The sequence below is a fragment of the Callorhinus ursinus genome, unplaced genomic scaffold, assembly GCF_003265705.2.
Source record: "Callorhinus ursinus isolate GAN/ISIS: 27379988/994484 unplaced genomic scaffold, GSC_fseal_2.0 scaffold3, whole genome shotgun sequence".
Lineage (NCBI taxonomy): Eukaryota > Metazoa > Chordata > Mammalia > Carnivora > Otariidae > Callorhinus > Callorhinus ursinus.
The window spans coordinates 13,400,963-13,425,617 of record NW_027397065.1 but is presented as its reverse complement, the minus strand read 5'-3'; the positions used below and the strand labels follow the sequence as shown (position 1 = coordinate 13,425,617).

The following is a 24,655-nucleotide window of genomic DNA, read 5'->3' as shown; positions in this document are numbered from 1 at the left end:
AAACTGAGACAAAAAGTTATATTGATGAAAGTATATTCATATTTCTAAATTTAAGGTTATCTACATTTAATTTTATATCTTTCTTTAAAAAATCTATTTTATTTTCTTATCAAAATTCTATCATAGGGAAGATAATGTAATGAATCTCTCTACAGAATTCCGTACATATGGCCCCAAATTTCCCTTAGTTTACTCGTTTGCCATACAAATATTGCTATTTTCTATGTTGGGAAACACTGCAATAGGTAGATTTGCTTCTATAATATGTTCTTTTACCAAGCATCTTCTACTTAAATCACAGACTAATTAATTACAAGCTAGTGTTAATATATAGTTACTGTTACTCAAAGGAAAACAAGTACATATACATAACAACTAAAATTGTTAAGCCTAAATTACTTCCTTACTCCTCCTATGCAACTTGAAAACATTGGGATATTGTTCTGAAGGGTTAGCAATGTTCTTTTCCTTGACCTGAATGGTTACACAGTGTTCACTTTGTGACAAATCATGGCACACATTGTTTTGTGCCCTTTAGTGTACGTATTTTATTTCATAGTAACAAAAGTTTTTAAAATTTTTGTTTTCTAATACTAAAAAGATATGGTGATTATAGATCTCTGAGTATATTCTTACTTCCTGCTTATACTAGCCTTGGTTTTATTTCTCTCCAAGAAAACGTAATAAATGATTAACTTTATCACTCGGCAGTTGGGGAGGTCATGAAAGGCATAACACTCACTGGATAATTCATAATAGAAACACAGTTTCCTTCAGTTTCTGAATTATCCTGTTTTTATATAAATTAATCAGATGAATCTAATGCTATTCAAACCAACTTAAAGGTGATAAATGGCTCTTTTAATTCATGGTATAAAATACAACACTGATGGGCCGGGAGGTTATTACTATGATGCACAAAGCAGAATAGGGCTAGCCCTTGATACGACAAAGATGAATTCTATACCTATTTGCATCTTTAGCTTTGGCAAACATTCACTTCTTCTGCATCCCAGAAATTGTGGCAAATAAGGTCCATAAGATAAATTGAGGCAATTTCAAAACAAATTACTGAGAGTATTTATACAGTTTGGATGGGAATATTCTGCTTTTGCTGTGAGAATTTAGTTTACCCTATTAGGCATATCAATCAAATGTTTACTCTTCGTTTGTACAGTGCTCAATTTAACACAAATGCCCCATTAATGTGACACTCATTGCCAATGCTCTGCCAAACTGATTTACTTGAACAATAGTAAGAAAGGGGTAAATATATTCCTGCTGTAGCCATACCTACCTTTATTAAATATGTGCCGTGAGTTTCTTTTGCCTTGCTAGCACACAGTTAGCATCTGTCTGCTGTGAGAATGAAATACCCTAGAGAGCTTGAGGCCAAAACTTGGGCTGAGACATGAAAGGGAAAAAAAGAAAGCTCACCCAGCCATCAACACTCACACATGTGAATTTACAGAGCAGACAGAAGAGCTATTAATCTCAGCCCATTCAACACCATCTCATGTGAGAGTTACACAGTATTATTATACACTCAACTGGATCACTTGGCTTATTAACATTGACATTTGTTTTTGTTAAGCTTTATTTTTAAAGAAATTATCAATCTAGTCTACATTTCTGCAAAAATGAAAGCAAAGGAAGAATTATCACTACTCAGTCTCATCCTCCACCGAGTCTTATTTGCTTCCTGTAGAGAATATCTCTCACTTCCTTTCTCCTCAATCTCATATGCCTTCTTTCCAATCTTATCCTTCTTCTTCTTTCTCTGTAATAGGCTGCGCCCCCCGGTGGTTGGAAGCTTTTAAAAAAAGAAAAGGGAAGGAAGGAAGGAAGGAAGAAGGAAGGAAAAGGGAAAAAGAAGAAAGACCTTTCACAGACAAGACTTTTAAGCCTCCACAATTTCACTTTTGGGATGCGTCCAACATGCTCGATGCAAGTAGTCACGATCAGGAACCTAACCACAGTTCCCCCCTGCAGTCAATTTCCTATTTTTTTCTATTTAAAAGAGGGGAAAGACACAGATCAGATAAGAAACAGCTTGGTTCTGGCTAGTTGCAAAAAGACAGCAGTTTCTGAGGCTCAAACCGAAGGGCCGCTCTGGCCACAGCCGCGTGTGGCGCTGTCCATTCTTTAGTGCTGAATAGTACGCACTGGGGCTTTTCCAACCTGGTTCAACCCCTGAGGCTTGAGATAGGTTCAGTCAGCCAAGGTAGACTGAATCCATTTTCGGGGTCTGTGTGGGGGTGGGTGGGAGGTGCGGGGGGCCATTTAGACTTTTGCTAGTTCTCTTCCCACGAAAAAAACGTTCTTCCACAGAGTGACACTGTGCATTTTATGGAAAAGTAATGACACAGCTTCAGCTCAAAACCAAAGTGAGGAGCTCTACTGAAGAAAAAATCAAAAGTTCAGAGTTAATGAAACCCGCTCTTTCTCTCCCTGAGTTAACACAACAGGGTTTGTGTCCCTAGACACCCTTGTTGATGGTTAAAGAAAATAATTTTCTTTTAAAAATCATGTGATTAATCATTTTCAGATGAGCACAGTAAAGGGGGGGGTGATACTAGGCTTTGCAATAACTAGAATAGAATTTTAGATATCGTTTTACTAAGTTGAGAAAGTGAGGAGAGGAGGAACTAAACTGGGTTTTTTTTTTTTAGGTGGTTTCAATGTTAGTTAAAAATACATTTTTAAAAGTATTGCTTTAACAATGTCTTCCAGACGTGCTTATTTTCTTAGGCAATTTAGATCAGAATCTGGGCAATAGAAGCTTCCCTCCTCTCTGCTCTACCCGTCTCTGTCCAATTTCAGACTTAAGACCCCTGTTCTTCACAGCAGGGGCTGATATCCACAGGGCTATTATAAGAGTTCACCCCCCTCCCTGCCCCCCAACCCATGAGATAATTAAGTAAATGTAAAGAAAACGGACAGGAGGAATCACAGTGTACTGTAACTTCCAGCCTTTGGTTCTTGGTAGTAATATTCAAATAGGGACACTTCTCTTTGAGAAGTGAAGGTGTTTCTCATGGCTACAGAATTTACAGTCAGTCAGGGAGCCGACTTAACTGATCCCAGCAAACGGTTCCTTCCTTTCCTTAATCCTTCTCTGCTTATTTTAGCCGCTTCTCCACCCCGCCGGGAATACCATCCAGATCTTAGTCCAGGTAGATCTGACGTCAAGAGATGGCTTTCGTCGATTTGACGTGTAAACACTCATTTCCATTCCGGCTTGGAAGGGCTGGGGCTCCACTCAGCCAGGAGACCAAAGAGCGCTCGCCACCGCCCAGCCTCTCCTCGCGCGCCTCCTATCTCTTAGCAGAGCCACCGGGAGCGAGAAGTGGTCCAGAGTCCGAGGGTGAAAAGGGCTAGTGTTTCTGGCTTTTCTCCTTTCTTGCTTCTTTTCTTGCTTCTTTCCCCCATCTCCTTCCGACTTGTGTGCAAGCGAGTGTGTGAGCCATGGAGCGAAGAGCCTGGACTCTGCAGTGTACTGCTTTCGCTCTCTTTTGCGCTTGGTGTGCACTGAACAGTGTAAAAGCGAAGAGGCAGTTTGTAAATGAATGGGCGGCGGAGATCCCCGGGGGACCGGAGGCAGCTTCGGCCATAGCGAAGGAGCTGGGCTATGACCTTTTGGGTCAGGTAAGAGTTTGCACTTTCCAGAAACTTTCTGGGGCCCACGGGGACTGGCGGGACTGACGCGCGATCTCCCAAGTGGAAGCCCCAGGTCGCACTCTCCTGAGCCCCGTGGCAAAGAGCAGAAGCTTCTGCAGCTCTCGCCCCTGGCGCGCTTGGAGAAAGAAGGCTTGCATTATTTATTGTTTGGGCTGGAAGCAGCCAGGCAGAACGAAGCCGCTGCAGCTGGGTAAAGCTTATTCTTGCTGTCGTCCGCTTTGGCATTTAAATCCATTCCCGCGTGGTTTGGGAGAAAAATCCCTCCACGCTTGTTCGCCGAACTTGAGATGCACGCAGGCTCTTACCAACCAAGCGCCCCCGGGAGAGGCATTGCGCTCTGTCCCCTGGGACTCAGCTGGTCTCTGCGTCAGGAGCCGGCTGTTTCCTTTTTTTTTTTTTTTTTTTTTTTCAATATGGCAGCATCAGATCTAAATCCTGATGCAAGGGGTCAAATAGGCTTGGTGATGTTCGCCCGCGGCCTTTCGGGCACGCCCAGGGCATTGGAAGAGCGCCAGAGGCCCGGACTCACGACCCAGAGGCTGGGGGCCCGAGGAGTGGCCTGGGGAGGGGCCGGGAGAAGAGGTGGGTGAAAGACACGGGACCAACTCCCCTCGCCTCTACTGGGAGGTTCGGGTCTTCACCGGGAACTTGCAAAGTCTGAGCTTCACAACTTTGCTGGGTCAGTCCCCCTGAAGGGTCAAGCTGCCGAAATGACTGTGGGGAAAGGTTTTCTTTCCTTCTTGTTATTCAGCCAAATGCCTAATAGCTTCCCCGAGGGTTTCAGCTTGTGATAAAAACTTGCCTGTCCAAGGGAGAGCTGGTTTAATAGATAGCTGGGGGGAGGGTAAGGGCGTTAAGGCAATACTAGAGTGACAGGTTAGGTGTGCGATTCCCCGGGGGGGGGGGAACCCCAGGGGGTGTGATTTCTAATCTAAGCTTTCCTTTTCCTTGGCTCAGAATCAAGCCCTCGCCCCTTGCCTTGGAACTGTGCCTCAAAGCGGGGGAGGAGGGAGTTGTAAAACATTTTGGCGCGTTTTTTCTGGAGGTGGTTGTAGAGATGCCGCTGAAGTCACGGATGAGTAATCGCCGTGGGCGTTGGCGATTCCATAGATCGAATCCGCTGGGGAATACACCTCTCCTTGCCAGAGGCTTCATTCCCCAACTTTACCAGCCAAATTGTCTTTAAAATGCCCAGCAGAAAAGACAATACGCAGATTGACTTCTCCGTGTCCCAGGAGCCGAACAAGACTTTTTGCTTTTGCCCAGATTTTGTTCTGTGCCAGGCTCCGTGTTAGGGGCTGAGGAATAATGGGAGGAAAAGCAACTTTCAAGGAATCAAGAATCTAGAGGAGACTGGTTTAGTAACAAACAATTGGAATTGCATGTAATTGCTGTAATAGAAATTGCACCTGGATTCTCAATATTTGTTGATTGAGGGATTGAAGAGGGACATGAATTGAGGAGTGAAAAAAAGACAGCCCAGGGGAGGAAACATTTGCCGAGGGTTAGGAAGAAGAGTCAAGTTTGCCAGGAGAACATGGTGAGATTGTAGAAGGCACTCAAGGCATAGAAAACAGATGGTAGGAAACAAGGAAGATACAAAGAAAGCAGCTTAGAAGAAACTGCAAGGAATTGTTGGGATCTGAGGAGAGTGTGAGCAGTAGGTGGAATTGCAATGGTAGCTCCTGTGGGCATCATGGAAATCTCGTGTGTCCTAAGGAGGGAATAACTGGGGAATTAATCCTATATCCTTTGGGCAGCTAAATAGCACTGGTAACTGTGTGGAAAGAGATTGGATAAGAGAGCAAAAATACCCCTTTTTTCTTTTCTCACCTGTTAGCCCCAGACATATTTCCAAACCTGGACCATTCATTATGGGAATTGCTTTCAAAATCACAAATCCCAAACCAAAAAATAATAAATCAGTATTCTTGGTAGGATCTTCAAAGAAAGGAAGGAATGGTCACAAGAAACTTTAAGAAATAGTGGGGGGGAAATCTGTATTTACATATGATTTGCATGTGCTATATTTTCTCTAGCCATTTCCAGCTAAAATGGCATTACTAACAAGCATTTTTAAAATAATTATTCTTTGTAAAAGATTGATAGTGCTTTGATTGTTTATTTTTCCCTTTGTTTGCAGTAATTTAGCTACCCTGAGCTCCTGAAGGCCTCAGGATAAAGACAGAATTAGAGAGGTGACCAGAAGCAAAACCAGTTGACAGAGGAAGAGCTAAACCTTGATGATCTTTTCTTAGGGCTACTTTTCCCTCTCCCCAGCTCCATGTATGGAGCGCCTTGAATTAGTGGAAAGTCAAATGTTCTCTACTAGTAGCTGATAACAATTATCACTATAGCTTCAATGGCTATATTTTATAACAATGACAAATCATTTTAGCTGAATGTAACCCTGACCATATAGAGTACCCAAAGGGTTTGCTAGCTTTCCACAAACTATTCTTCTCTGACAGGATAAAGTGGGATTTTTTTTTTAAAGAATTGTCTACCTACACAATATTGTCACACAGAAACAAATTTAGTTCCCCTGAAATCTGTGAAAAAGAGATATCACTAGCCCCCAAGTATACAGTGAGCCCAAGTGATAATAATGTAAGCTCAACTTACTTAACACAGTGACAAGAGAGCGAAGGCTTCTATCAGTGTCTTCCTCATAAAGAATGGGCTTAATAAAAATTGCCTGTCTCTAAGTTGCATGGGTTTCAATCTAACCCATATGTACTTATTTTGGATAAAGTGGATTTTTAATATTTTTTCCTTTATAGATTGGATCACTTGAAAATCACTACTTATTCAAACATAAAAACCATCCCCGAAGGTCTCGAAGGAGTGCCCTTCATATTACTAAGAGATTATCTGATGATGACCGTGTAAGTGTTGTGCATTTGTCTTCAAACTAATAACCTGACTTATCTGCTTTATGATTTCCAACAAGAGCAAAAAACACTTTGCAAATGTGATTATTTTTTATTGTGGTCACAATTATCTGTCTGTAGTGTTTCTTGTTATTTCTATAGGGTTATAATTCTATAGGAATATAACCACAAGGCACATAATAATAACTGGATTGGACTGGATAGACCAAGTTAAATAAATTTTATATATTATGTAAAAATATATGTTTAAAATATTAGCTCACAAATCGAGACAAAGAACATGAAAATGAATATTGAAAATTAAATTGCAGCTCTAATAAAAATATTTGCCAATACAATCAATTAACAACCTTTTATTATATGCCTATTATTTATGAGCACTTTAATGTCCAATGTGAGGATGCCAAAGAAATTTAACATATGAACATTGATTTTAATAAATTTCAGCATAACTGAAAACACATTTTACCATTTCTGTGTGGTTTGGTTATATGGGGAACTAGTGCTAATGAGTGAGCTTTAATTCCATGTCTTTATGAGCCAAATGTTTCCATAAGTATTGTATTGTTTCACTGAAAGCATTAGATCTCTTTTTACCCTGGTTTGTATACATATTCAATGATTAGGCAAGAGCAGGAAATGTCTAGAATGAATATAGGTAAATAGTGTGAGGACAATTTGAATGTATATCTAGTGTACCTATTGATTTTTGGAGTCTGTTTTCAAGATCAGCAAACATATCAATAGAAATGGTGACTATATTGGGAGTATTGAAATTTGCATACACAATGTTGCCTTTTCTCAAGAATGTGCCATACTGGTAGAAATTTATCCTGGCTGGCCTGTTTTCTGTTATCATGATTTCTGTTGCCTAGGACACTCCAGAGAATTATGGAAGCTTTGTGAGAGATAGGATACACCCTTTCAACTTGCTAGAAAGAAAATATAAGTGACAGAAAGGTGATAAAACTATTGAAAGTACATGGAATTTATAAACCCTGTGAAATAATTTGCTATTTGTTTTGTTCTTAAACTGATAGAATTTTAAAAGGAAGAATAAAAAGGCAAATTATCAGGGTAGAGAATGACTGGGCCTGGGTTATCAGGCACCACACCTAGGCAAAGAACGCTATATCAGGACCATGGACAGCGAACCACGGCTCCTAGGCACCCATAGCTAGCTTTTACTCAGGTTAGTGGCTAGATGTGTGAGACCAAATCAGAGGCTCAAGATTACTTGAAAAGTTTCTTGTCCAGTGAAATCTTCCTTTTGCCATCCCAAAGCAGATGACTCATTGTATGGGCTGTGAAAAGTAGGACAACTTCCAAGACTCTGGCTAAGCTTAGTCCTTGAGCAAAGCAAGAGATTTCCTTGTCTGCCTAAATGCATGCCTGACACTAATGCACAAGGAAGTCAAACTGACCTCCCTTCTCATCTTCACAGAAGAAAATTGGACAGAGTGGAGAAATACCTGTTATTATTACTACAAGTATCTCACTAAAGTGAACTAATGACCCAGTTCTATTTTCAGATATTTCTTTAATAGATGATTTTGGAGCAAAAATCTCAAGTGATAATGAAGAAAGGCTAAGAATTTAATCTCCAACATAACTTCATAAAAAAAAGAATCCATATAATCTTATGAAAAGTTATCCCCAGATTCATTTATTTTAGAAAAAATCCTAGAACCCATAGAAGCTAGCAGTGGAAAGTTGGACTAGATGATCTTTAATGCTCTTCCCAAATCAAAAGGATTATTTACATTTAAGTACATGATACCTATTACATACACAAAAGAAAGATACCACTAATTTCCTCTATTCATTTGGTCTGGTCTTATAGAGCTTAATATGGGATTTGGAGTTAATGACATTAATCATAACAGTTTCCAACAATTGAATGTTTATCTGATCAGATGGCAGACTGCCTCTTCTTATGTTCCCTTTTTAAAAAATTTCTTTTGATTTTCATTTTATTGCTCTTTTTTTTTGATGGGGGATAATATTCTTTCAAAATAGCCTTCTGAAATGCTGCAATAGGCTATCTTTACAAGTCTGTTAATAAAATCTCCAACTGTAAGTGACTCTCTCTATCAAAGATTAGTACTTGTTCCCTAGCAGCCAGCTTCCAAAGACCAACTCAGATGACAGGTTGTATATTACAAGCATTGAGGTATTTTAAGCCAAAACAATTAAGCTTGAACCTACAGGCTCTTTAAAAATAAATTATAGCAACTAATGTCTAGCTTTCAAGTCCCTCCCAATATTTATAATAGGTTTGCCATAGATTTTCTAATTGAAAATTCAGGACAGTCTTAGTGGATGGATTTATCCTTTAGCAACAAATTATTTTTTAGTTTTTATTTTTGGATCTGACTCATGAGTATTCTCACATTAACAACATCCCACCAGACACTGGACTGTCATCATGTGTACAACAGAGAGAATATGTTTTAGGTAAGAAACAGTCATGTTGCTCAGTGAAATAAGAGCATGGTATTATTACATAATGAATATAACCACAAGGCAGTCCCTCACCCTCTCAGGGTCTCAAGTATAATAGGATTATGCCACAAATGTGGGAAAGGTAATTTTTGTATTGTCAGATCTCTTTGCATAATACATGAGACTAAATTAATGGTAAGTGTGCATGGTCAGTAATACTCATTCATCACCCTGGATCTGTTTCTCATATTAAATACTCTTAAGCAGGAGCTTGAAGCACAGGGGAGCCAGAGTTTCAGATTTGCAAAGACACAGCACCTTTCTTGTCTGGCAGAACATTTGCAGTTTCTACCTTTTGTGTGTAAAGAAAGAGAAATTAAGCTGTAAGAGCACCACAACAGCAGTCTCTGGAATCTCTTCGCTTGTCGACTCATTACATGAAAATGGACAAATTTTCTGCTACAAAACCCTCAGACCGCAATAAAAAATCAGTATTATGGTCCACTTGCTGATTAAAGTAGGCTGAACTTTTACCTCCACTGGAATCATAGTGTAAATAATTTGAGGGAATCATCACTTCACTGATCCCTTCCCTTCCCCCTAAAGGTACAGTTTACTGTAATAGAGGAAATGTTCATTTCCCCAGTGGGCAATGCATTCTTCTCACTGAGCTGCCAGTTTGATCTGCAATCAAATGAAAACATTTTTGAACTGCCTCAACTCTGATGGGGAGGGTACTGGAGCTAGTTAGAGGGAAGATGGTTACACAGAGGTGACTATCTGACTGCTGATTTTCTTGCTATAAAACTCCTTGTAGGTAATATGGGCTGAACAACAGTATGAAAAAGAGAGAAGTAAACGTTCAGTTTTAAGAGACTCAGCACTAAATCTCTTCAATGATCCAATGTGGAATCAGCAGTGGTACTTGGTAAGTATTTACAGAAGGACTGTATAGGACGTGGGCTATTTACTTTGTTACATCTGCAAAATAGATTTTGTTTCTTAAATGATAGATAATTCAGTAGAGGGCTATGTTACCTGGAGATTAGGGCTGATGGTATCTTCCATGATCTGGATCTCCTGTTTTACTAGGTGAAAGTGTCTGAAACACAGATGTTTAGCCTCTATGAGAAGAAGGATTGTTACTTTCTTCTCTTAAGCTTATCTGGAGCAAATGCAGAAGAATCATGTCTTGCAAGTTAAGAGTTCCAAAACAGTAATCATGGCAAAAATCACATTTGGTCAGTTATTCTTGAGAACCTTTAAATCTCCAAAAGGCACAGTGAACGTGATGCAGTATATACAGCCCTGAGTGGCAATTCTTACACGCTAAAAGTGAGAATTTCTAAACCAAACTAAAGGAAGAAACACAAGGAGAGACAAAAGACATCTACAAGCAGATGTCTAGACTTGCAAACTGTTTTACTTTTAGGGATACCAAATCCTCATTGGTATGTGGGTGTTGAGTAGAGAAATTTTTTTAAAAGATTATTTATTTATTTATTTATTTGAGAGAGAGAGAGAGAGAGAGAGAGAGCACAAGAGGGGAGGAGGGTCAGAGGGAGAGGGAGAAGCAGACTCCTTGCTGAGCAGGGAGCCTGAGACGGGGCTCGATCCCAGGACCCTGAGATCATGACTTGAACTTGAGCTGAAGGCAGATGCTTAACTGACTGAGCCACCCAGAGCCCCCTGAGTAGAGAAATTTTAAGTGCCCCTTCTTGCCTGCAGAGTGTTCTCCCTTCCATTCTAATATTAAGGCTCTATGGCAGTAATACATGTTGATAGAAGTGTTTTCTTGTTGAGAATACTATAAAAGATAAGTTTTCATGACAACCATAAGCTAAGGCTTAGACGTCTTTGTTGCATAAAGGATGGGAAAAGGGATCGATTCCTCCTGACATTCTCTTAACCTAGGCAATACTTGTTCATTGCAGTAGAAGAGACTCATTAACATTTGTGCATTGACTGTATGTCAAATACTATTCTAAGTGTTTGACATGAATGAACTCATTTAGTTTTCACATCATATTGTAGATACAATGATTATACCCATTTAGCAGATGAAGAGACAAAGACATGGGCAAGTTTAGTAACTTGCCAAAGTCATCTGGTTACCAGTGGTAGGGCCATAATTCATGGCTCCAGAGGTCATACTCTTAACCACCACACTGTGTGATTGTTCTTGCAACTGACATAGAGATCTTCTCTAGCTTTGGCCAAAAATCTATGTGTAGTTCCAACCTCCTGTGATTTAGCTTCATGTTGGCCTTGTAAGTTCTTTTAAGAGGTTTCCCCTACTGGGGCACTTTGGTGGCTCTGTTGGTTGAGTGTCCAACTTTTGGATTCAGCTCAGGTCAAGATCTTACAGGTTGTGAGATCAGCCCTATGTAGGACTCTGTGCCCAGCGGAGAGTCTGCTTGGAGATTCTCTCCCTCTGCACCTCCCCTCACTTGCATGGGCTTGCTCTCTCTAAAGTGGATGAAGACATCCTTAAAAAAAAAAAAAGTTTTCTCCTACTTCTTTCTGAGAAGAATCAGCCAGGGGAAATTCATTCACTGATACTTTTGGCTGTTATTATTTATAAATTTCTTACTGTCCCTTTCACCAGAAACCTGGTACTTTTCTAAAGCATCTCCCTCAAATGCTTGGAAATGTGCTCATCTCTCTATTCCCTTGCTGTCCAGCTCTTCTCACTTATAGTCCCACACACTGTAACTATCAGAAAATCTATCTGAAAAGCAAAACTCCAAATCTCCTCTCATAGATACTTCCTCTCTAAATCACTGATACTTGAAAAAAAAAATACATCACTCATACTTGGAAATAGGCAATTAAATTGCAAGTCTTGGTGAGATGGCAGCCTCCTAGACATTCCAGGTTCTGCTTTTTGAAAAGTTATTAAAACATTCATGAATGACTATGAACCAGACAATATAAAGTAGGTTCAGTGTGGCAAGGGCAGCTCAGGATTTGGGAGAGATGGGAATATGCAACACCAAATAAAACTCTGGTAGATAAAAAGCTTGAGTGTGTCATTATAAATGAATGAAACTTGGGGATAAACTTCTTCTTAGAAGCCGTGAAGCTCAGTGAGAAGGGGCACAGAGCGATTCATTGTTTCAGGTGATTTTCTATCAGAACAACTGGGAAAAGAATAGCACTCCGATGATTCACTTGGCTCTACCATCAACTTTGTTGTTTATTTCACCTCCTTCTAAAAAGTAGAGTGACCCTGGGGGGGTGGGAGATGGGCGGGGGGAGATGGGTCTCCAGACTTGAGATTCAGTTCTCATTTTGCAGCTAGTAAATCATGAGTTTACCAATTCTTTGTTTTTCTTTACCAGCAAGATACTAGAATGACTGCAGTCCTGCCCAAGCTGGATCTCCATGTGATACCTGTTTGGCAAAAAGGCATCACAGGCAAAGGAGTTGTTATCACAGTACTGGACGATGGCTTGGAGTGGAATCACACAGACATCTATGAAAATTATGTGAGTCTGGGCCCTCCCATGACTACAACTTAGGGAGATGTCTACAAAGACACATTGTTAAGGCTTTCCTTTTCTCAAGTGGAAGACTGCTCTGATGTTGGCCCCAGGAATTATGGGCCACGGTTTTGCTCTTTCTCTTACCCTCCTGCCAGCACATAAGAACTTTTTTTGTATCAGTGGGCACTGAAAGAATTCAGTGGAGCCAAGGATTTTACAAAAGCATGTGTGTTGAGGAAGGGGGGAGGCACCTATACCAGCTAAATTATTAAAAGCCATTCAGACTCTACATCACTCAGTATTTGGCGGCATTAAAGCAATCAAATCAAGAATAATGCCTGAGCTCATTTTCACAGTCTTCTTCTTCACATCCTTTATAAGTGAATATCTCTGACATTGTGAAATTATTTGAATGAGAGTCCTTCCATGCAAATTCAAATGTACACACATAGTGTAAAAAATGGCAAGCTGAGAAAAGAAATGTTTATTATGAATGGAAAAGAAGTAGATGAAAACTACTTAATTGTCTATTAAGTACTACGTGATATCTTAGGCCTTAAGATCAGTGTTTCATCTTTATGATCGTCCCTTGTCTTTCTGTCATCTTTTCCATTCCTTCAAAATTCTCCAGCTAAAGAGCAAAAGATAAGGGAAGAAAAAGGAGAGATAAAAAGATTAGTAGAAAGTAGGAGTTATTGAAAGATATGGAAAATGTAGAGAAGAGACCATACTGGTAACAAAACTCCTATGTGGGAGATGTGTAAGTATAACAATCTGTTTGGAAAAGGAGGTGGGACCTAGAAGCTTGTCTTCCAATTTCAAGCACACTCTCTTTAATTAAATTACATGTTTATTTTGTGTAACTGGGGAAGGCTGAAGGAGATCACTGTGGACTTGAGCCCCACCCCACAGTCACTTATTTGCACCCATAACCGTGAGAGATGAGTGTCCAAGTGTAGCTAACTAGCTCTAGAGCTTAGTTAAGTCATTCAGCCTCTCTGGGTCTCAGTTTTCTCATTTAAAAAATGAGGTGGTCGAACTAAGTAAACTCTGATTCCTTCTGGTTCCAATATCCTATGAGCTTCCAAGAGATATAGGTTTGGTAACATTTACTGAGAATTGGATGCTTGCTCACTTTCCTAGGTACATCATTTATGCCTGGTTTATGGGTATAATAAATGATCAGCCACTGGGCCAGGAACTCTGAAATGCAGACTTCTGAGCTATCAGCCAGGTTGGAGGGGGTAGGGGCAGAAGGCTTGGGAAGTGCTACTTTTTTTTTTTAATGATGCTACAGGGTTATTTCTATTGTCTCTTTAGGATCCAGAGGCTAGTTATGATTTTAACGATAATGACCATGATCCATTTCCCCGTTATGATCCCACAAATGAGAACAAGTGAGTAAATGTGGATGGGGGGGATATGTACTTTAAAATGCTTTTATCTTATTTGAGAAAATTACACTATAAATATGATCCACATTTCAGCTCTCAGAAAAGTTTTCATGCACACCATCCACACCACAATATTTTGTTGCTTTTAAAGCAGAAACCAGTGCTTCTATTTCTGTATTTCTTTTGGCTTATGGGGTCATATTTTAATTAAGCTTTCTTTCTATGTTATGAAATGCTTCATTGGTACTTCAAATGGTACTGAATAGTTATAGCTTTAGAAAGAATATTTGGGTTATAAAGAGTAAAATCCTCCAGACCATCTTCTCCAACCCCAATTTGTCTATGAATCCTTTCCTATTAGCAACATATTTGATGTTTGTTGTGGAAATAAAAAGAGAGGACAAAGATAACAAATCCCCATGACTTCTTTTGGCGGCCACAACCATGCTCACCAGTTCCCTCAGCAAAGTATGGCCAGTTACCAGGCAACAGAGATGTACTCTGAGGCCTGGCCCTCAAATCCATCACATTTTCTGGGGGCATTGGATGAGTCCGTAGTCTCTCCCAGAGTTTCTGCTGGGTATTGTAAAGCTAAAGGGAAGAGAAAAAGAGTATCTTCTGACTCCTAAAATAATTCTCCCTAGCAACCACAATGTGATGAGGGAGGCCAAGAGCCAGAACTGACAAAGCAAGAGGCCAAATAAAGAGCCAGAGCCAAGAGACTTCTTAACCTTTTTTCCTAGCTGCAAAGAAACTTCACCCTCTAGCCACATGGCCTCAAGTGTCCATACCCATGTCAGAAGTCTTCTTTTGCAACATCTCTCATAACCTCAAGAAGACTTCCGTACTTTCTTCTTCATTTGCTCCACCCAGAAGAGACTTGCGCCAAAATAGATCAAAGCAAAGGCAAAATGAGGCCTTGTTGCTACGATTGGAATGGAAAGATTCTACATAAAGGGGTTAATTTTCTCTCTGTGTGGCTTTTTCTCTCTTGGACTATTACCCAACTTGGGTCAATTGAATTCTCCCTCTCTTGCCCTCTTTTTCCCTCTTTCCCTCTTCCTTTCTCTCTTATTCTCACTCAGAATTCCTATGTGGCTGGTGCAGTAATGCTGACCTAAAGTTGTTTCTTTGGACAGGTCCCCTCTCCAGAAGGCCAACAAACACCAGGAAGAGAGCTGAGGCTCATGCACTTAGCCTCAACCTCTGGGTGTATATTTCCTCCTTGGGGAGAAGGGGAGGCTTGGGGATGGTTCCAAGATACTGCCTCTTTCAGTACCATTTACTTCTAGGGCTTATTTCTTAAAGGGGTTAACTACAAACAATGCCTAGAAGTTAGAATATTCCAGTAACAGTACAACGAGAACCACCAGGGGGTACACTTGGAGGAAAGTTAGATATCTCAGGAACTTATGACAGGAGCCCCAGACAAATCTTCAGTCATATTTCTAAGTCAAGGCAGTGCAGGGCCAGGAGGACTATGTGCTCTTTTGGAGCATGACCTTGTAATGTTATCCTGGCTGGTAGTCATGGCTTTGCCAGTTATCAGTATAGAAGGTGACCTTGAAGAAATCACTTAACTCTCTCTGCCTCTATTTTTCATTTTGTCTCTTAAAATGGATGATAATGCACTTGCTCTCTACCCTCCTAAACGGAACTTCCTAAGGAAATGGGCAATAAGTTCTTGGACAAAAGGTGCACTTTATTCTAAGAAGTTAGAATAAAGTAAAAATGACAACTCTTATTCCACCTCCTTGGTCAAGACCAAAAGAGAAATCTGCTCTCAGCCATATGAGTGCAGCTGAGGAGACTGTTAGCTGGAGGTGCTAGCCTTCTTCCTAGGCAGTGTCCTCTAGGTGGGGCCCCAGGATGCAATGTGGATGATAAATTGTGTAGTGGCTGCTTGATAGCCAAATACTTGGTAAAATGATATTCTCTAGAGGTTCTCTACTCATGAGAAGAGGGGACTCAGATTTCCCTTTTTGTTCCCCCCAAAAGGAGGAGTCTTCTATCCAGCATTCATAAGACTGGATAGCCAATTCAGTAGCCACATTTTCCCCAATTCACAGAGCTCCAAAGCCTTCAAAGAAGTAGCCTATATAATGGTACTTATTTTGTGCCTGAAAACTCTGAGTTTCCAGAGCATAGCCTGCCATGGACCTCCCACATAGTGTAGAGTTAACGTGACACAGCCAAACAGCTAAGAGTATAAGCTTTGCAGCTAGATTTAGATTAAATATTAGCTCTGCCACTTAACAGCTGGGTGACCTTGCACAAATTATTTAACTGCTTTTGTGCCTCAGTTTTATCATCTATTAAAAAAGAATAATAACAGTAGCTACTTCGTTGGGTTATTATGGGGATTAAATGAGTTTATATATGTAATTGGCTTGTATAGTGTCTGCAATGTATTTGCTATGATGATGAGCATCATCATCATCAAGGCTTCACATTTAGCAACTAAGATAGGTCGACTTACGGTAAAAATCAACATGACAAGAATAATACCATCTGAGAGGAGCAGAGACAGAGACAAGTCAATTTTCTGAGCCAATACAGAATCTGCTGTTTGAAAATTACACAATAAGTAACTACCTCTCAGGGTCCTCTTGACTGTCAACCAAAAAGGTAGCATCTCTATCATTTATCAAAAGGTATAATAAAAAATAGTGTTGCCCTTCTAGCATGTTGTCAGAAATAAATCCCTTAGGTTTAGAAAATGAATGGCTCCATTTTGTCTTGGACTTTATAGCAGTTAGAGACTATTATCTCCCAATTCCAAGGGCATTATCTCCCCAAACTATCTATGTTGCTTCTGTGTTGTTTGTTATTACCATGTAAATGAGATTAATAGGAGCTGCATTTGAATTGTCCTCTGCAAATCAAAAGAGGAATCACTAAATAATAAAATCTCAAAAGAGCAGGTAACTCTTACTATTAAGCTGGCATGAATCTATATTCAGAATTTCAATACCGATTACAGATTATCTTTCTATTAAATAACATGTGTGGCAGGGGTATTTTAACTAGGATAATAGTAGTCTTTAAACTATCTTGTGGAAAAATTTTTAAAAAATCAATTTGTTTAAATGCCAGTTACTACCATTGTTCTAAGATAATAAAGGGTTCTTTTATCTCAGAGATTAATTTAAGGAAAGAAAAAAAGCTGCAGGTCTACAAAGAATGACATAGTACCACTTTGATAAAGCCTTCCGTTTTTCTCAAGGTGTGGAGGTGGGAAGTGACGGTTAAGAGGAGGGAAAAAATATCAATCTTTTTTGTACCATGATCCTACTGTACCTTTCAAGAAAATAATTTTCAATATGTAAAGAGAGAGAAATCATAGGCAGTGTCACATTGCATCATTCTTAGGACAGAGGTGCTGTGCTGGGAAAGTCTGCCAACAGTTTGATTCTATTGGCTCAAGCTGGAGATTCTGCTATCCTGGCCCTATCTCCTGTCCTGTGTACATGGAAATACAGGTGGTGGTGACTTCTGGGAACACAGTTTCCAGAGCGGGACAACTCAGTTTCTCCTTCTACAAAAGCAAAGAGAGTTAATCCATCAAGGAAGCATAAGGTTCTCTCTACGTGTTCGATGTGCACACAATTCTCAGAGAATGGGTGTGTTGGTCAGGGCAGCTTCGGTTGCAAGTGAGAGAATCCTAATTCAAAGATGAAGTAAAATGGGGATTAAAAAAAAAATTACCCAAGGGATGGTCTAGCTTCAGGCATTCCAAGATCCAGGAGCTCAAATAATATACTCTTAGGATTAGGACCCCAATCACCGTCTCCATCTCTTAACTACTTGCCTCCAATTAGCTTCATTCTCAAAAAAAAAAAAAAAAAAAAAAAAAAAAAAAGTCTTGCCTGGCAGCAAGATCCACATGGCCCATGGAACTTAAAGCTGTAGATTCCAGAAAAAGAATAGAATTCTCTTCCCCAGAATATGCAACAATCCTTGAAAGCTGTCTGGGAAGAAGAGGCTCATGATAGACTCACAAGGAATGAGGAAAAGCTACCTCCCTAGAGGAGAAAATGCTAGGAGGAAAAAAAGAAGCAGCAGATGTCTGCTGCATTAGGAAAGACTTTGAATTAAAGATAATTATATTGTTCTGACTTAGGATTCCTCTCCAGTATTAACATGAAAAAACAGAAACATCCTTTAGTAAAAGGTGACCAAGAAATCATCTTTGGTACTTCAGGAAAAAAAAAAGAGAGAGAGAGAAGTGAAAAGGAATCATTTTGGATAGTCAATTTAGCATTTGTATATTCCCTGCTGGGCTAAATTAATAGATGTCTAGTGTAGTGATGTCTAAAACTAGGTGGCTGACAGTGTTGCTCAGAACTAACTCTTCCCCTCTTTCCTATGTCAGCTCCTCCAAAACACCAACAGCCTCTCCACGGCTCTCAGGGGCTTCCACAATGGAATGAAATCATGAAATAAATTCACATTAAAGTTCTCTTGACTTATTGACCCTCCTAAGGTTGGGGGGGGTGAGGGTGGGAAAAGATTATTATCCTCAGATTTTCAGAATTGATGCTTGAATGGTGGACTCTGCTCTGTTTGAGATGGACTTTTCCCTCCAGATACTCTGAAATCATAAATTACCCTCTTTGCCTGATGGCAAAACCAGTCTTGTTCAGGCTTCTGGCCCCAGTCAGAGTTGCAGGACGACCCTGGTTTCCCAATTAACCAGCTAAAATCTCAAACTCTCCTTGGTACCAGCAAACCCTCAGTTGCTTTAGTTTGGTGGAGGATGGTTAGAGGAGGGCAAGAGGGCTTGAGAGAATTCTGTTCTACTTATCCTACTAGGATTGGTCTAGGATAACCTAATCCAAGGAAGTCACCAGACAGGGAGTGAGGAGCAACTTCACCAAAACATATATGGAGCAGACGTCATTTCTTTGAAACGGCTTCAGAAAGTGTCAGAGCTGCTCATGACAGTATCCACAGCTAACACTTCCCGAGTTCTATCATGATACCAGCCGCCACTCTAAGTGCCCTACATGCAATATCTCATATGTTGCCACAAAACCGTTGAGGACAGATAACTTACCCAACGTCACACCACTAGTCAGTGGCAGAAGCTGGAAGGTGAATCACATACTTTGGCTCCGGTACCTGTATCATCTGACACCTACACTTCATCTAATACTGATGGGCAGGGAACTGGCAACAAGGCTGACAAAAAGTTGGCGTGGCCACATACCAAGGATTCATGTGCAAATGACAGCTTGCCCTCATTTATGTTTTATAATTCCTATTTTTAATCTTCAGACATGGGACCAGATGTGCAGGAGAAATTGCCATGCAAGCAAATAATCACAAGTGTGGGGTCGGAGTTGCATACAATTCCAAAGTTGGAGGTAAAGCAGAGGGTTGCTCCTAGAGTTGTGAACTTTGAGTCTTGCATCACCTGGTGTAAATAAGGGGGGAAAGGGGGCTTTCAACAACCAGAGGAAGAAATGAATTCCATGTAAAATATGCTTCAGGATTTAAGTGTGATTTGCAAACAAATCAATAGGTCTGGATTCCTAAAAAATGATAGCTGAATATAGCCTACACATCTTTGTGGGGAGAAAAATGGAAATGTTGAAAAGCTTTTGAACCAAAGCTAATTTTCTCTGTGTGCTAATTTACAAGGGTTTGTTATCGAGTGCTTGCTAAGGGAACAGAAGGAGGAGGTAAATTTAGGCAAAGAATTTCCCTGCCTCTCAATTCTGTCATTCTTCATTTCATAGCAAATAACTGTCTTAAGAAAATAAGAGAATACATACTGGTTACATGAAGAAGCCAAAGGTTATCTTTGACAGCACAGATTCAGAGTCTGTGTCTTTGTGGGGAAACATACTAAGTTCCATTGGGGCAATTTAATAGAGGAACTATTTACAAGACTTAAGGGAAATTATCACTATAGGGTACACCTGAAACTAATATGACACTGTATGTTAACTAACTGGAATTAAAATAAAAACTTAAAAAAAAAAGAGTAAAGGGAAACCAATAAGGAACAACAAGTGAAGACAGATGTTAATCACCTTTGGGCCTAAAGGACCAAGGGGAAGGAGAGGTCAGTGGCAACTGGAGAAAGTTGGGGCCATAGGAGAGAACCACTGGACAGGAGCTGTGGCCCTGAATGCAGCAACAGGGCTTCTTCTAGGCAAGGAGGAGCCCAGGGAATGAGTATCTTGCTCTCCCCTCATCCCCCAGCCTCCTGCTGCCATCTTCCTGCTGACTGATGCCAGTGGGAAGGCAAGAGAACCCAATGATGCAGTCCACGTTCCTGTGAGGATGGGTGGACGGTGGACCAGCAGGGGCTCACAGAGAATATAATCATTGTCTCTCCGCTTTTCACTGTCCCTACCTTGGGCTTTCACAGTTATGCTAACAACTCTGAGCTTAGTTTGTTTTCCAAGCTACAATAGAAAAGATCATCTGTAGAACATGCCAATGACAGTAAAGCTCCTTTAAACTCTGCATAAGTATACCTTGAATTTGATGATGACTTCCTTTTAAGAAATCAAATGAACACGCATTGTGGCACATATAATCAATCTCTCCCTAATTCAGCACACTGTTACATTTTGTGACACTCCTGATCCCTCTGATACCAGCATTGTCAAAATTCTGTGTGTCCCCCCCCTTTTTTTAAGTGCTGTGTTAACTTTTAAAAAATGAAGGCAGAGCACAAATCAGGTAATCACCTAGAGAAAAACTTCCCTTTTTAAGTCATGATGAACTATCTAGCTATAGTTTGTGAGACAATCTTCTGATCCCTTCACTTTATAGAGGAGCAATCAGAAGGAAGATTCTCAAGGTAATAGCTAGTTTGTGACAGTGCAAAACTAAAACACAAGACTTCTGATTCCAAGTCTACTGAGATTTTTTTCATTATTCCACCCTTTGACGGTCTAGCCCCAAATGCATTTTTAAATAATACTTTTCACTTATTAGGCACCACTGACTCTACAACACATTATAGGTGGTGTACTCTGTAAGTTAACAGGTTGGATATGGGTGCCAAATTTCTGGGATTCAAGTCCCACCTCCCCAGTTTCAAGTTGTGTGACCCTGAGCAAGTCATTGTCCCTCTCTGGACTTATAGTCCACCTGTAAAAAGGGAAAAATCATGGCACCCATCTCAAATGGTTGTCCTAAAGATAGAGGAATCCATATGTTTAAGGCCTCAGCATGGTAGCTGCATATAGTATATCCTCAAGGCACATCAGCCGCTATTATCCCCATTTTAAAAATTGAAGAAACTGAGGCACAAGAGGTTAAGTGGCTTGCCCAAGATCACACAGCTAGGAAGTAGAGCTGGGATTTTTTCTTTCTTCCAAAATAAATTTTTAACCAGTTTTGTTTTAATCAATATGACTTCTGCTAATTATGTTAATTGCATGTTCTTTTACCTATGCTCCATAGTAAATAATAGCAAGCAAATGTAAGGCTGTACACTCTACTACATGATCAGCCTGAAGCCAGGAATAACCCGGTAGTTGCCTGTATCTGTCTAAATTGCTTTTGCCTTCCTGGCTCTTGAACACATGAGTCTGATGACAGGTGACAGCCTGTTAGAAAGGACAAAGAGCTACCACGTCTGCCTTCTCCTAATGAAAAATGATTCCCCCTCAGGAGCAAAATCCATGGCAATGATTTCATCCTTGAGATTATTTGGAAGAAAAGGAAGCATGTTCCTTGAAAATGTTTCTCAGCAAACACATAAAAGAATGGCCTCTGGGTTACTTTTAATCAGTGCTCAGAAACAAGCATTCTTTCCCTATTTGTTAGTTTCCTATTGTGGGTAGATCTTTTCAAGCTACACAGTGTCCCATACAGAATCCTTCGTAGGGCACAGGCTGGGCGACAGTCGTTTGTGGTACAGTCATGAACAGACAGGTCAAGGGAGGGCTGTTTGAATACCTCTTTCCAAAAGCTGTCCTGTCATTTTCAGGTTATTGGGGTAGCGAGGGGAGGGGAGACATTTTGTAATCAGTAAAGATCATGGTCCCTGCTTAGTGCATATAGTTATCTCTAGAGGGCAGGTACCAAAGCTTATGGAGGCAGTGACTTGTATCTTCCTTCTGTGCTCATAGCAGCCTGATCACAGGCACTTGAGACCTCCAGTGGTTACCCTGTTTTTAACTCTTTCGAGTCTTCTATAAAATGACTATTAAAAAAATAAAAATAAAATGAATATTAAGAGCATAATACCATTCTGCATGTACACACTGACATCCACTTACTTGCTTCTTGTGTGATTTACTGCTCAGGCATAAGAATGCTGGATGGCATTGTGACTGATGCTATTGAAGCCAGTTCAATTGGATTCAATCCCGGACATGTGGATATTTACAGTGCCAGCTGGGGCCCTAATGATGACGGGAAAACTGTGGAGGGGCCTGGCCGACTGGCCCAGAAGGCTTTTGAATATGGTGTCAAGCAGGTAAGATGCTTAACACAGACCCGCCTGAAATGAAACCTGACCATTTGGATATGAAGGAAAGGGAAGAGCACTCAGCTTATATGGAAAGAAATGGCTTTGAATTTCTTGTCGTTGCCTACACTTTGAAATGCGTTTAGAGAGCCAAATCATTCTTCGGAGGGACAGAAGTTAAGGGTTAAGAGAGTTTTCCCCATTTGGGTCTGACATTCAACAGAGATTCTTTATGCTCTTAGAATATTTACTTTAAAAAAATACTCTGGAAATAAAATTTTTAAAAATTAAAAAACACAAGTAAGTAAATCAGAAAATAAATAAATAAAATTAAGAAATACTCTGGATATGTCCTTTCTCATTTTCCTGCTGCTTTTGGATGTTTACACTAGGGACACTACTACCCAGACTTCTTTCAACTCTCTGGAAACGCATCCTTAAGTATACCTATGTGCTACTACTCATTTTGTACGTGCCCGGTGCGGACTTGTGCCTTGCTGGTGTTGCTCTGTTTACTGCATTCTTAGCAGGATTCTAAGGCCTCGTTCTGCACAGGATCAAACAAAAGTAGAAACTTTGGAGAGCACAGATTGAGAAGTCATAGAAAGAGTAGCCTTGACGAGTTGCATTCAATTGAAGAGGCCCTTTTAATGCAGCTGCAAAACAGATCTGAATAATGCCTGATTTTGTCAATCAGTCAGCCAGAAGATGCAAGCAGGAAGAAAGAGAGGAAGTTCAAAGATTCAAACACGGCGACATAAGCCAAGGGAAGAGTGCAAAAATATGAGTGAGTGCTAAAGGCCAGAGTATGGACCTGCACAGTAAGGAAAAGAATGAAAAGCACTCACTCAGACCCATGCCAGGGAGGGCCGAGGGGAGGGAAGACTGGCAGAGTCACAGCCCAGGGACTTCTCATATGCAGTCTCCTGAGGCTTCCCATAGGGAGGCTGGAGGATCTAGAGTTGAAACAGACTCCAAATAACTCTCTCTGAGAACCTCATGCATGTATTTGTGGGGGGTTTCACCGGGGTGTTCCAGTGATCCCAACCAATGACAGATGTGATCTAGTCTGGCTTTTCCTTTAGGGGAGACAAGGAAAGGGCTCCATCTTCGTGTGGGCTTCTGGGAACGGGGGGCGTCAGGGCGATAACTGTGACTGTGACGGCTACACGGACAGCATCTACACCATCTCCATCAGCAGCGCCTCACAGCAAGGCCTGTCCCCCTGGTACGCTGAGAAGTGCTCCTCCACCCTGGCCACCTCGTACAGCAGCGGCGATTACACCGACCAGCGAATCGTACGTTGTTTTGTCTGGCTCCTCTGCTTAGGTAGGAGAGCGCGGCTTGCGTTCAACAAGACCCTTTGGGCGGTACCTCTGGTCAAATTGATTTGCTTAAGTTTGAGGACTCAGTTGGAGAGACTCGCACTGTACTCACCCGAAAGGCTGGCATCTAGTGGGAAGTTTTCTCTCTCAAGGATAATGACGCCTCTGCCAAGACGATGTTGCCTCTCTGTCATTTTTAAACTCAGCCCTGAGAAGCCACTAAGTTGTCATTACATACAGCCAAGAATCCAAATGATTTTTCTGCTTGTGTGACGCCTCCCTGAAAAGAGCCTTAAAGGAGATTTCAGGGTTGCAGCGGCTTTCCCACCCTTGTACTTGGTGATCCTTTAATAGCAGGGACATTGTCTGACTTGCCCTTTAGCGGATGATAAAAATACAGAGCACACACTAGCCACATCTCCTAAGAATGGATGACCTGCAGGAAAATAACAGTCTAAATTTCCCCCAAGATGAACTTCTCAGCATCTGAATAAACAGCTCGGGAAGGTTATATGCTCAGAGAGCATCTCTAGCCCACACTTGGCTGTGCCTTCACTTCTATGAGTCAGACTGCCAAGGGCAATTATTGGATTTCCCTTCAAGGGCACAGTGATGAAGGGCCATCCGGCAGCTCTGAGAACAAGGAGAGGGACTTCTAATTCTAAAATGTATGGCCCCAAACTTAACTCCTGATATAGAAAGAACAACCGGCTAAAGCCTGTAGATTGTAATCTCAGTGGAATAATAGGTCATGATTCAATGAGAGTGTGGGTGAACCCCATAATAATTAGACATCGGAATGTGTATAAAATTCCTCTGAATGGCATCTCAAAGAAAATTGTCAGTACTCTTTTTTCATACAGGATCACTATTCTGGAACTCTGCCCATTTCTGCAACTCACTCTAGTTTAGACAGTAAAACCCTAGGCTCAACTTAAAAGCACTGGCCCCCTTCTCATGCCCTTATATTCAATTACTCAAATAATAG

The 24,655-nt window shown here is 40.8% G+C and overlaps 1 protein-coding gene across 3 annotated transcripts in view; it reads left to right on the top strand.

Annotated features, from left to right (window-relative positions):
* The first annotated feature begins 3,249 nt into the window (after nt 1–3,249).
* Nucleotides 3,250–24,655, top strand: part of PCSK1 (proprotein convertase subtilisin/kexin type 1) — a 41,799-nt gene continuing 20,393 nt past the window's right edge. The window contains exons 1-8 of one of the 3 annotated variants that reach the window (XM_025866601.2): nt 3,250–3,648; nt 6,465–6,569; nt 9,838–9,948; nt 12,365–12,511; nt 13,829–13,905; nt 19,183–19,271; nt 22,179–22,351; nt 23,428–23,640. In XM_025866601.2, coding sequence (XP_025722386.1) covers nt 3,469–3,648; nt 6,465–6,569; nt 9,838–9,948; nt 12,365–12,511; nt 13,829–13,905; nt 19,183–19,271; nt 22,179–22,351; nt 23,428–23,640 — 1,095 coding nt within the window. In that variant the 5' untranslated portion in view covers nt 3,250–3,468. Of the gene's footprint in view, nt 3,649–5,184; nt 5,222–6,464; nt 6,570–9,837; nt 9,949–12,364; nt 12,512–13,828; nt 13,906–19,182; nt 19,272–22,178; nt 22,352–23,427; nt 23,641–24,655 lie in introns of those variants that run through there. The other 2 variants (XM_073888381.1, XM_073888383.1) reach the window with 2 other exon arrangements.